This window comes from Vicugna pacos, chromosome 12, assembly GCF_048564905.1.
Source record: "Vicugna pacos chromosome 12, VicPac4, whole genome shotgun sequence".
Classification (NCBI taxonomy): Eukaryota; Metazoa; Chordata; class Mammalia; order Artiodactyla; family Camelidae; genus Vicugna; species Vicugna pacos.
The window spans coordinates 62,967,935-62,981,469 of NC_132998.1; the positions used below are offsets into that span (position 1 = coordinate 62,967,935).

At 33.5% G+C, this 13,535-nt stretch overlaps 1 protein-coding gene across 2 annotated transcripts in view; it reads right to left on the reverse strand.

Moving 5' to 3' along the window:
• Nucleotides 1–13,535, reverse strand: part of SMC1B (structural maintenance of chromosomes 1B) — a 71,753-nt gene that overhangs the window by 17,628 nt on the left and 40,590 nt on the right. For both annotated transcript variants that reach the window (XM_072973684.1, XM_072973685.1), the window contains exons 13-15: nt 8,653–8,790; nt 8,233–8,349; nt 6,602–6,708 (exon numbers count right to left, since the gene is read on the reverse strand). In XM_072973684.1, coding sequence (XP_072829785.1) covers nt 6,602–6,708; nt 8,233–8,349; nt 8,653–8,790 — 362 coding nt within the window. The remainder of the gene's footprint in view (nt 1–6,601; nt 6,709–8,232; nt 8,350–8,652; nt 8,791–13,535) is intronic.

The following is a 13,535-nucleotide window of genomic DNA, read 5'->3' on the forward strand; positions in this document are numbered from 1 at the left end:
TTGAAAAAAATATATGCACCTCAATGTTCACAGCAGCATTATTTGCAATTGCCAAGATATGGAGGCAACCTAAGGGTCCATCAACAATGGAATACTACTAAGCCATAAAAAATGAAACTTTGCCATCTGTAACAACATGGATGGACTTGGACAGCATTATGCTAAGTGAAATAAGTCAGACAGAGAAAGACACTCAATATGTGGAATCTAAGAAATACAACAAACTAGTGAATTTAACGAAAAAGAAGCAGACTCACAGATACAGAGAACAAACTAGTGTTTACCAACGGAGAGAGGGAAGTGGGGGGAGACAATATAGCAGTAGGGAATTGAGAGGTGCAAACTATTATGTATAAAATAAGCTACAAGAATATGTTGTACAACACAGGGAATACAGCCAATATCTTACAATAACTATAAATGGGTATAACCTTTAAAAATTGTGAATCACTATACTGTACACCTATAACTTATATAATATCATTCATCAACTGTAACTCAATAAAAGTCATATCTCTAAAAAAGATTCCAATTCCAGTGTCAACTGTAGCTCCTCCTTTCTCCATCCTCTCTCCTTCACGTACCCTGCTAACGGAATCATTCATTCAAGAAACATTTTAAAGCAGTAACTGTATCAGATACTGTGCTAGACACTACTAATACAAAGACAACAGCAGCAGTGATAAAAACAAAGAGTAGTGTTTAATGAGAGGTTACTATATGCCAGATACTGTTACAAATGCTTTCACTTGAATTAACTCACTGAAGTTATCTGACTCTCTGAAGTTGGTAATACTACTATCCCTATTTAACAGACAAGGAGACCAAGGCACAGAGAGTTAAGTATCTTGCCCAAGGCCACCCACTTAGGGAGTGGTGGAGCCAGGCATGACACACTCGGGCAAGAGCCAAAGAATCCCAGCTCTTAGCCACTCACCATGCTGCTTGCAGGAGTGATTAAGAACAAATCCTTCAATTTTTTCTGCTGCAGGAGGCAGACATACAGGCTAGGTACAAATGGGACACTTCTTCACTTGGCTCCAGAACACCACACTACTCTGGCTTTCCTCTCCCTCACTGGCTGTTCCCTTAGTAATTCCTTTTCATCCCTCCAACTTGCTTACATCGCCTAGGGTCTCTTCTCTTTTCCATCTACATTCATTCCTTTGGTGTTCTTACCCAGTCATATGACTTTAAGTACCATGTGTATACTGACAATCCCAAAATTTTTACTTCCAGCCTGGACCTCTCCTGTGAACTCCTAACTTGTATATTCAGCTGTCTACTCCATGCCTCCAGTTGGATGTCACAGGCATCTCACACTTAATACCCAGGACACATAATGGATAAGCTACTAGAAGTAATAAGAGGAGTTAGCAAAGTCATCAGATGTTATAGGTCAATCTAAAATTTGATACCATTTTTTTCTATACCCATAGAAGGCAACTGGGAAAATATCATAAAAATAGATACTAGTCATGAGTCTAACTGTAAAATATCTAGAAGTTAACTTAAGAACACACAGGCTCTCTATCGGGAAAATGTTAAAATTCTAATGAAGGACATAGATGATTAGAATAAATGAAGGCATATTCTATGTTCTTAGATGAAAGGACTTAATATTTTGAAGATGTTCTCTCCAAACAAATCTATAAATCCAGTGCAATCTCAGTAAGAGTTCCAGTTGGATTTTAATGAGAAACTCAATAAACAGTGATAGGCAAAATTCTTTAGAATGAAAATATATTGAAGTCCAAGCATACTTCAGAATATGGAATATGACAGGGATGAAGAGGGGCATTTTATAGTGGTAAAGGGATTAATTCAGCAATAAGATATAATGATCCCAAATAAGTATGCACCTAATCACAAGGCCTTCAAATACATAAACTATAAACCGACGGAACTGGAAGAAGAAAATGACAGACCCAAAGGTATCCTTAGAAACTCCAACACTGCTCTCTTAGTGACTGCTAGTGCAACTAGACAGAGAATCAGTAAGTACACAGAAGATCTGAGAACACTAATCAACTTGACTTAATCCTCACTCAGAAAACACTCCACCCACAAATGCATATTTGTTTCAAGTTCACATGGAACTTTTACTAAGATAGAATACATGTCAGGTCATCAAATAAGCCTCAGTCAATTTAAAAGAATTTAAATAATGCAAAATATATTCCTTACTATAATGGAATTAAAATAAAAACCAGTAATAGAAAGATATCTAAGTTCCCCACCCCAACAACAGCAACTGTTAAATTAAATAAAACTTCTAAACACCCCACAGGTCATACAAAGAAATCACAAGGGATATTAGAAAATATTTTGAATGGAGTGAAAATGAAATACAACATACCAGAAGCAGTGGGAAGCAGTTTAAGGAGTATTAGAGGGAAATATACAGCTTAAATGCTTATATTAGAAAAAAAGAAAAGTACGAAACACATAGAGCAAGCTTCCATCTTAAAAAGCAAGAAAAAGAGTAAATTAATTAAACCCAAAATAAGTAGAAGGAAGGAAATAATAGAGTCGAGAAAAGAAGGCAATAACAGAAACATAAATCATAGGGAAAATCAGTGAAGCCAAGAGCTGGTCTTAGAAAGGATCAATAAAACTGACACACGTCTAGCTACACATCAGGAATAAAAGAGAAAGGACAAATCAGCAACATCAGAAATGAAAGAGAGTACAGAGCCCACAGGAACTGAAAAGGATAAAAAAGGGAGTATTAATAACTTAATAAATTTGGTAACTCATATGAAATACACAAAAATTCCTTCCAATATACAAACTACGACAGCTCACTCAGGAAAAAACATATCCTGAATGGCCCTGTATCTAATAAGGAAACTGAGCTTATAATTAAAAAGCTTCCCACAAAGAAATGTTGGTGCCCCAGTGGCTTCACTGGCAAAACTTGCCAAACTTTTAGGAAATAAATAATATAGTTTCACAAAAACACTTCCAGAAAAAAAGAGGAGAGAATAATTCTGGATGCATTTTATGAGTCTGACATTACCCTGATACAAAAACGTGACAAAGACATCAAAAGAAAACCATAGACCAATACTCTCATGAATGTAGATGCAAAAATCCTTAAAATCTTAGTAAATCAATCCAAAATATTTGACAAGGATATTACAACATGACCCACTGGGGTTCATCCTAGGTATGCTAACATTCTAAAATCACAATGTAATTAACCATATTAATGAGCACCCCCCTACTAAAAAAACCCAACCATACAATTATTCCAATAGCAGAAACAGTACTTTGACAAAATTCAATACTCATTCATGATAAAAAATTTTCAACAAACTAGAAATAGAAGGCAACTTCCTCAATCTGCTAAAGGGCATCCTAATGTTAACATCATACTTAACTCTGAAAGACTTAATGCTTTGCCCCTAGAACTAGGAATAGGGCAGAATGTCCACTCTTACCACTTTTATTCAACACTATACTAGAGGTCCCAGTTAGTGCAATAAGACAAGGAAAAAAAGGCATTCTAATTGGAAAAAAATAAAATTTTTTATTCACTGACAACATGATGATCTAGTAAAAAATCCTAAGGAATCTACAAAAGAAGCTACTAGAACTAGTAAGTTTAGCAAGGCTATAGGATGCAAGGTCAAAACATCAATTTTATTTCAATATACTACCAACAATAAATTCGAAATTGCTAATTAAAACAATTCCATTTATAATAGCATAAAGAAATGAAATGCTTAGGAATAAACTGAAAAAGTATGTACAGTATCTGTAGACTGAAACCAAAAGAACATTAAAAAGAGAAATTAAGGAAGACCTTAAAAGTCGACATAGACACCATGTTCATGGATTAGCACTGTTAAGATGACAATTCTTCCCAAATTGATCTATAGATTCAACATAACTTCAGTCAAAATCCCAGCAGACTTTCTTACAGTAATTGAAAAGCTGATCCTGAAATGTACACAGAAATGCTGAGGACCTACAACAGGCAGGGGCTTGACCTTCCTGGTTCACTGTGGTGTCCTCAGGGCCTAGAAAGTGCCTGGCTCGTGGGAGGCTTACAGGATAGGTACTGAATACATTAATGAACTATGACAGAATTATACAGAATAAAAGAAAATGGGCCAAACTGTTGACTGTTTTTATTTCCAGACAATGGAATAACGACTGATTTTTTAAAAAAGTCTTCACTCCAAGAGGCACTTACTACTTCTGAATTTAAAATTTTCATTTGAATAGGTAATACATGAATATGGTACAAAATTCAAAAAGTGTGAGAATATACAAAAAGTAAAATATGTCTTTCCCTTCCCCTCTGCCTCCCCAGAGGAAACAACTCTTACAGTTTCTATATATATGTATTTTCCCCTAGATTGTCATTTGTCTTCTCATTTTCTTCATCATGATTTTGCCATGCAAAATATTTAAAACAATTTCTGTACATCTGCATTTTACCAATTTTTTCTTTTATGGCTTCTGGGGTTTGTCATACTGAAAGACCTTCCCTAATCTGAGGTTATTTTTAAAATTCTCTTATGACTTATTCTAGTATTTTTATGTCTTCATTTAAATTATATTAAAATATTTGACTCAACTGCAATCAATCTGAGTCTAAGGAATGAGATAGGGATCCAAGTAGGTTTTTTCCAGGATGCTAACACATGCATCTCAACTGAGTTATTGAAAAGTGGGTTTTTTCCCCCACAGATATGAAATGCCTTTTTATATTAGATCAAATTTCCTTTATAGATCTGAGTACATTCCTAGACTCTATTTCTGAGCCATACCTTAAGATTTTAATTACAGTAGCTTTATATACTATGTTTTAAAATCTGGTAGCTCTAGTCTTTTCTCATTACCTTTTTCAGATTTTTCTTAACTAGTTTTGAGTGTGAACTCTGGAATCAGCTTAACTAGCTTAAAAAAATCTTGTCCATACCTGTATTGAGATGATATGTAAATTACATATTAAATTAGGGAGAACCAAATTCTTTACACATTGAGTCTTCATATGAAAGACCTAGTATGCCTTTCTTTTTTATTCACATTTCTGTATACATCTCTCCGTCTTACTTAAAGGTCTCTTTATATATTGTTTTCACACCTAGTAAGTTTATTTCTCAGTACTAAGTATTTATCTTTTTCTTGTCTAATATAATTTTCACCTAATATGTTGTCTTCCTGGCAGCTTATGTATAGAAAGGCTATATATTTTCAATCAATTCTATATTAATTTTAATTAAAATTTCATATTAATGTTTGTATTAATATTACTCAATTTTCTTCTTTGTTTTCCTTTGTTCTCTAGTAATTTCTAAATATGTAACATATAATCTGCATATAATCATAACATATAATCTAACATACATAACATATAATAGTGATAACTTTACCTCTTCTTTTCCAAATTTTTATACTTTAATTTCTTGCTTAACTGTATATTGACTGGTATATCCAGAAAAATGTTAGTTACAGTGGTGATACTGAATATTCTGAATTTACTAGGAAACTTCTATCGAGTTACTCCATGAAGACATGTTAACTTAGAATGAGATTTATTTTGTCATATCACAGGTATCTAACTACTTCTATTAAAAAAAATTTAAATTAAGAATGGATGCTGCATTTTGTCAAGTGCATTTTTCACCATCTATAGTTGATCAAATGATTTTTCTCCCTTAACTATTAATATGGTAGCAACATATATATGTAAATAATATTTATAGCAATAATGATTGCTACTGAACCGTCTTTTCATTTCTGGCATGAAGCCCACTAGATAATGTTTTGCTGGTGTTGTACTGCTTGTTTCTACATTACCTTGTTTTATTTGGTTATTTATAGGTAGAACTGATTTATAGTTTCTTACTATATGTGTATGTGCCCTTTTGGATTTTGGCATCAATATCACATTCATTTCATAAAAAGATGTTTTTCTTCTCCTTCTATACTATAAAGCAGTTTAAATACCAAACATTCGTTCGAACATTAAACACTGACATTACATGAGCCTCTAATGTTTGCTGGGATGATTCGTCTGTGAAACCACATGTGCCTGGTGAATCTGGGGGAATGGGGAGGAAGCTTTTTAACTTTCTTTTCCCAAGGTAACTGACCTCCTTAAATTTCTTCTATCTTGTCTGGGGTAATTTTGAGTATTTATTATTTATTGAAAATTATCAATTTTATCCACATATATGGCTATTTGTAGAGAACTCAGTAAATTTTAATAACCACTGTGAGTGCAGTTATGTTCCCATTCTCTTATTTTATATATTTATGTTTTCTTTCTTTAAAAAATTGTGAAATAAAAGAATTAGACCACTTGGTAAGAATAGGAATGTTTACTAGCTATTTCTTGATGAGTTGAAATAAAGACTACCTCAGGGTGGGAGGGTATACAGCTCAGTGGTAGAGTACATGCCTACCATGCACAAGGCCCTGGGTTCAATCCCTAGTACTTCCATTAAAAAAATTGAAAATAATAAAGCATTTTTTAAAATTATTTAAAAAGACTACCTGAGGCATAATTCCTTTAAACTATGAAATAACAGTTACAATTATATACATGTAATTGCTTACCAACATCTGTTAATAAAAATACCTTTTTTGATCGATTTCTTGCTGCTGTTTAATGTGTTTGTTCTCAAATTCACGAATATTTTCTACACCAATTTCTTCACAGAAATGTTGAAAAATATCATCTTCAACCTTTTAAATTATTTCAAAACAAGTGGTTTAATAATTAATTTTAAGACAGTAAGTATATATATAGACAATACTTAAATCTAAGTTTTTCCCACCAAGATTTTCCCGGACTGGGCCAGAGAGTGAGCCCGACAAGCCTGGTCACTGTAATCCGGGGGGTCAGCGCCTTCTCCTTCTTTAACTTCATAAACAGTGCTTATCTATTTTCAAATTTCTTATTCTAAAAACTATGTAACAAAGCCTACAAGTGGCCTTTTAAATATTCTGGCTTTATCAAGTGTTTAATACAAAATCAGAAGTACTGCATTTATATTAGCCACACCAAAATACAACATTCTACATAAACAAATAAAATATTCTCTCTATGTGAGTAATACTATAGTCAGGTAGTATAAAACCAAGAGGACTAAAGAATAGAATTAAGACTCAAAAAGATTTGGAAAAATTAGAATGGGCCAAATCCAACAAAACAACATTTAACATTTTTAAAGCCCTGAATTTATGCACAATTATAAGAGAGACCTGTTTTAACAACAGGACATGATAAAAACTTTCAGATTTCAGTTGAATATAAATTAAATATGAATGTGATAAGATTGATGCATTAGTAAGCTATAATTTATATAAGCAGATAATCCAAACCATGGAAAGTTATAGTTGGGTGTTTAGAGTCCCATGGTACTCTGTACTGGTCATACAATATTTTTACATTATTTTTTCCTCTAGGCATTGACAAACAATAGTGTATCCAGCGGCTGGTTACTAGGACTGGTCTTAAATCCATGGTAAATGTAAATAAATAAGGAATTAGGGGTGTTTAATCTGGAAAAGAGACAATTAAGGAGCAACATAAGCATGGTTTCAAATTATATAGTAAAAGGCAGAACTAAAAGGAATGGGTGGAAGTTACTAAGTGATGGTGTGACAAACAACTTTTTAAGGATTAGAGATAAACAACAGTGGAATGAATTAAACCACAAAATTCCTGTCACTTAATAAGCAGAGGGTAGAAGATCAAATCTGTTGCCCCAGAGCCAAGCAGCTGTGCCCAGCATGTAATAAATGTTCAAAAAAAAAAATCACTGAGTGAACACACAACCTTAAAAGATGACACAAATGGCAAAGTTCTTTCCTTCCTGGTGTTAAGGGCAGTGAGAGAAAGAAAGCGGCTGAAATTTGTACAATGGACAAGGAGAGGCTGGAGAGCAGAAGAGAGTGAACTATGCCCTAGTCACTGTCTCTTGAGATGGGCAATAGCAGTTCTCAAGAAACGCAAGGAAATGAATTAGGCAAACCAATAAAACTTAGCACTTATCAGCAACGTGCTATACACCAGAACTTGACAGAACATTGTAAACTGACTATACTTCAATAAAATATATATATATATAATAAAAATATATATATATATAAACTTAGCACTTATCAGACTTTGCTTTAGCACATTTTTGAAGAAGTCCTTAATCTGGTGTCTGGTCTAGAACTATATTCTACATGCCATTTAGTAATAAATGTATCATTCAAAACCTTATCTATCTTTCCTTGAAATTCTTCAATTCTTTTTTGCCGTTCTTTGATTCCTTCACTCAACATAGTACATTGAGACTCTATATTCAGCAGTTCACTTTGTAGCTGAGATTGTTCCTGATTACAAAAGAGAAAAAAAAAGTCTTTTTAGTACGGCTATTTTGGCTTTGTATTGTGAAGCCAAACACAGGACAGTTATCTTTCAGAATAAAAAGGGAATCCATGAGATAAGGTAAATGGGGCAGGTACGACTGGATAACAACATTAACAACCAGGAAAATAAAGTAACCTAAAGGACTGTAATATCTCAATCACAGGAAAAAGTGTAAAAATCACACGGTGCTATCTATATACAGGTAATCCCTGAAATTCTACGTCCCAGTTCCAATCTCCATCAGATTTTACGCAAGCCTGTGTTACCCGGAAGAAAGCGGCCAGGCGCTTCTTTTTGATTATTTCCAGTTCGCTCTGAGAATACTTGAGTCGAGTTTGAGTCCCTTGCACTAGAGTCCGTAATTGTTTCAAGTCGGCTTCCTTGCGAAGTGCCTTCATTAAATTCTAAAAAGGAAGGGAAATACGATAACACTTCATAATGGAAAAACCTTCACTTTTCAGAGTGCTTTCATACATTCTAGCTCACTGATTTTTACATGTAACCACACCCACACTCCATCTTCCCTTCTTCTGAAAAAACATTGGGCAATTAAGTACAGAAGCCATCTGGGGTAACTAAGACGCCATGCAGCATCCTCAAAAAACTAACTCCCTAACAGGAACCAGGCAAGAAAATGAGGAGTGGGGAGTGCCTGTTCCACCCAAGGCACACACGTGGCATAGAGGAGACCACATGATACGTGTTGCCTTGCTCTGCACACATCCTCGTCTTGCCTCGTCCATTTCCTTCTCCCTTCACCTACCCTATGACTCAACCAAATTAACTCCCTAGTATACGTTCTGTATTTTTACCCCAAGTCCTTATATGAAAACATATGTACACATATTCGCCCATATATGTTGTTTTTTAGTCTTGTTTTACAAATTTAGAATCATGTTAAACATGCGTTTCTCAGTTACTCACAAAAGTCAACTGATAAAACCCTAAATTCATTCTTTTAGTGACTGCATATTATTCCACAGTGTGACTATACCAAAATTATTCAACTCTTCTCTCAATGATGGGCATTCACTGTGCTTCCAGGCTTTTGCCTCTACAGTAATCGCAATAACATACTTGTTTGTATACCCTTAAGTATTCGTGTTTTTATTCCCATGCCATAGATGCTCCAGGGTGAGATCAATAGATCAAAGGTATTCATGTTTTTATTATGCTAGTTGGTACCAACTGCCTTCCCAAAGGCTACAAATATGACTGTGTGTTTCTGTACAACTCCACCAGCATACATATTTTTCCCATCTTACTTACAGATTTGAAGTAATCTTAATTTAATTTGTGTTCCCCTAAGTTTTATATTCTATATTGAGCACTTTTTTTTGTTTACTAGCCATATGGATTTCTTCATTCGGTGAACTAGGCTAATCCTACCCTTTGCCCAGATGTTTCTATCATGTCTTTTTCATGTCAGTGTATAGAGTTCTTTGATAGTACAGGATCTACAGTTTTCATTTTAAACCTTTTTTAAAAAAATTATACAATGGCTTTTATCCTCATTTAAAAATTTTTTATTTCAAAATTTAACGTACCTGGAATTTATTTGTATGCCATTATATGGGGCACAAAATTACTTTTCCCTAGATGTGCTAATACCATTTACTAAATAATCTATCCATGTCCCACCAAACTAAAACAACATATTAGTTGTATATTGTCAAATATACTGGGCCTATTTCTGAAATTCCTATTCTTTTTCATAGATTAATGCCAATACTACATCAGCTTGGTTACAGTGGCTTTTCATAGTATTCTATATGCTGGCTAGAGAAGTTGTAACTCACTCTCTTTAACACTTATTTTTTTTTTTTACTAGTCTCAGGAAACTCTTCACTTGCAGGAATTAGAGGATCATTTTTTTTGATCCTTGGTAGTATTTTAATTAAATTTGCATTCAAGCTACATTAATCGGAGAACTTCTAACCCAAGAATATCATGTCTTTTCTTTCAGTTGTTTTATCCTTCAGAAATAATTACTGTGCCTTTATACTTATTCCTATACTTTCCCTTTTTAGATGCTTTTTGGTAGCAGAGAAAAACTAGAGTTTTATTTACGTAGCGTTCTCATTACCTTATTAAATCTAATAGTTTCTAAACTACGGTCTTATCAGCCTAAAGCTACTTTTTCTTTTTGAAAACGTATACAAATTATCTCGTTTTGTGCCTACTGTATTTAATACAACTTCCAAGACCATGTTAAATATCGGCAACAGCAGATATCTGTCCTACTTCCTGATTTTAATTAAAATAGTTAAATTTTAATGCTTCACCATTTAAGCAGTTATTTCAGTCAGTTTTGGGTAAGAGCTATATTTTATTTTACTTAGGTAATTTCCACCAATTACTCTTTTACTCAGAACTTTAGAACCAGCAGCTGAACTTTCTCAAATGCCTTTCTACATAAGATCATGCTATTGTCTCCTGCCTGTAATTTGTTAATATAATGGGCTATGTTGACTGATCACTTAATACTGAAACACCCATATATTCTTGGAACAAATCCTACTCAGCAGACGTATTGTTTTTTTTTTTTTTTGCTACACTGCTGAATTCTCTATACTGATATTTAATTTAGAAATTACACATTTATGCTCACAAAGGAAATCAGTATTTAGTTTTATTTTTGTAGTATTTTTATAATATTTGATATTAAAGTTATACTACCTTTATAAAATAAACTAAGAAGGTTTCTACTTTTTCTATGATCTAGAATGGCTAACCCAACACTAGAATTATATTAGAACTGAACTGTAAACCCATCTGGTCCCAGTCTTCTTCTTTTTTAACTGTGACAAAATACACATAAAGTAAAACTTACCATCTTTACAATTTAAGGGTACAGTTCAATAGTGTTAAGTACATTCACACTGCTGTGCAACCAACTTCCAGAACTCTTTCCCTCTTCCAAAACTGAAACTATACCCATGAAATAACTCCCCATTCCCTGATTCCCCCAGAGCCTGGCAACCATCCTTCTCTTCTGTCTATGAATTTGACTACTCTTGGGTCCTCATATAAGTAGAATATACAGTATGTCTTCTGTGACTGGCTTATTTCATGGAGCATAATAGCTTCAAGGTTCATCCATTTTTGTCCATGTGTTAGAACTTCCTCCCTTTTTAAGGCTAAATAATATTCCATTGTATGTATAGACAAAATTCTGTTTATCCATTCATCCACTAATGAATACTTGGGTGGCTTCTACTTTTTGGCTATTGTTAATAATGCTGCTATGAGTATTCTTTCAGATCCCGCTTTCAATTCCTTGGGGTATATACCCAGAAGTAGAATTGCTGGATCATACGATAATTCTGTTTAATTTCTTGAGTAGCCACCACACTGTTTTCCACAGTTGCTGCACTATTTTACATTACTATAGTTGTTTTCAATGGGAAATCATTCAACTAACAGTGGCTTAAAAGAATGTGTTTATTTTTCTCACACAAGAGCAGTCTAGGGTGATGCAGTTCCTCAACAATGGCACCTTTCAGCTTCTTAACACGATGGTTTTTATACTCAAGCTTCCTGTCTATTTGTACAAAACTACTGCTCTGTCTCCAGCTCTCCTGACTGTATTCCACTCAGGGAGAAAAAAATGCAAATTATAATACCAACATTTCCATCTATACCTCTAAAATTGTCACATGGCCACCGCTAGCTACGAGGGAACTTGGGAAGTCAAGTTGTTCTAGATTTTTATGATTCTTTAATAGAGACAGGCAAGGAAGGAAGAGGCTGTGGGTGGGGACTGGGCCAGCCAACTACACCGCTGCCTGCCTCTGCTTCATTTCAATATAGTTACGTGCCTGTTAAGATTTTCTCAAAAGTATTTTAATTTTCTCATTCCTGATGTGTATGTTTGCTTCTAGCTTTTCTCTCGTTCATTAGAGTTGTAAAGAGTTTATTTTATTAGTCTTTCAAAAGAACCAGCTTTTAGATTCATTTTTCCCTTTTCTATTTAGAGTTTTCTATTTGATTAACTGCAGCTTAAAAAAAATTCTGTTATAGTTTTACTTGTTTATTTTGTGGTTGTTCCAATTTCTTAAAAGTAATAAATTCCATTCTAGTTCATTTCTCTTCTTTAATAATGAAGATATTTTCCTCTTGATGTAGCTCACTGTGTCTCAAAGACTTTCTATTCATTACTTTTGAGACATCTTGTCATTTTCCTTGATTACATCTTTGATCCCAAAACTATCTACATTTCTTAATTTCTAAGTAGACAGTTTTTTTTGTCACTATTTATATTTCATTAAATTATGATCAAGGTGACCTATAAAAATCTCTGCTTTAAAAAAACTACTGAGGTTTCCACTGTGGATAAGCATTTGATCAGTTTTCAATAAGTGTTTTATGGATATTTTAAATAATCTCCCATTTATTGAGCATTTATCATTGTTTTATAACGTAGACATTAACTTAATTCTCTTAACAATGCTATGAAATAGGTACTATTATTATCCCCATTCTATTAATAATAAAATTAAAGTATAAAAGCATTTATGTAAGTTATTCAGTCACACTGCTATGAAGTGGTAGAAATAGAATCTGCATTTAATCTTATTGATTATATTACAAATTCCTCTACATTGTTTCTGTCTACTAGATTTGCCCAATTTTTTAAGAAGTACATATAGTGAAATGTTTCACTCTAGTTTCATTTTTATTAAGTATTCTTGCTTTAAATATTTAGGTGTTATGTGCTTCAAAGAGGGTTAAAATTGGAGATCTTGTTTTTTAATACATAATATCCTTCTTTATTCAATTTGTTCCGTAAATATTTATTGAAAGCTTACTATAAGTGAGGATTTTTAACCTCAAAGTTCACATTGTCTGGTATAGTCACTTGTTCTTTTTCGTTTGCATTTGCCAAGTGCTCGTTCTATAATTTTCAATATTCAATTTTAAGACAATTTCTTATAAATGCCATTTAGCTGAATTTTGCTTTTTAACCTATGACGGTCTTGGTCTTTTAATGAGACACTTAAATCCGCTCATGTTTACTGTAATGACTGATCAACAAAAATTTTATTTCTTCTTTTTATCTTTCATTCGTTTCATGCATTATTTTTGCTATTTGTTCCTGTGCTAATTTAGTGTACTTTTAAACACTCCATGTCTCCCCCTCACCAAC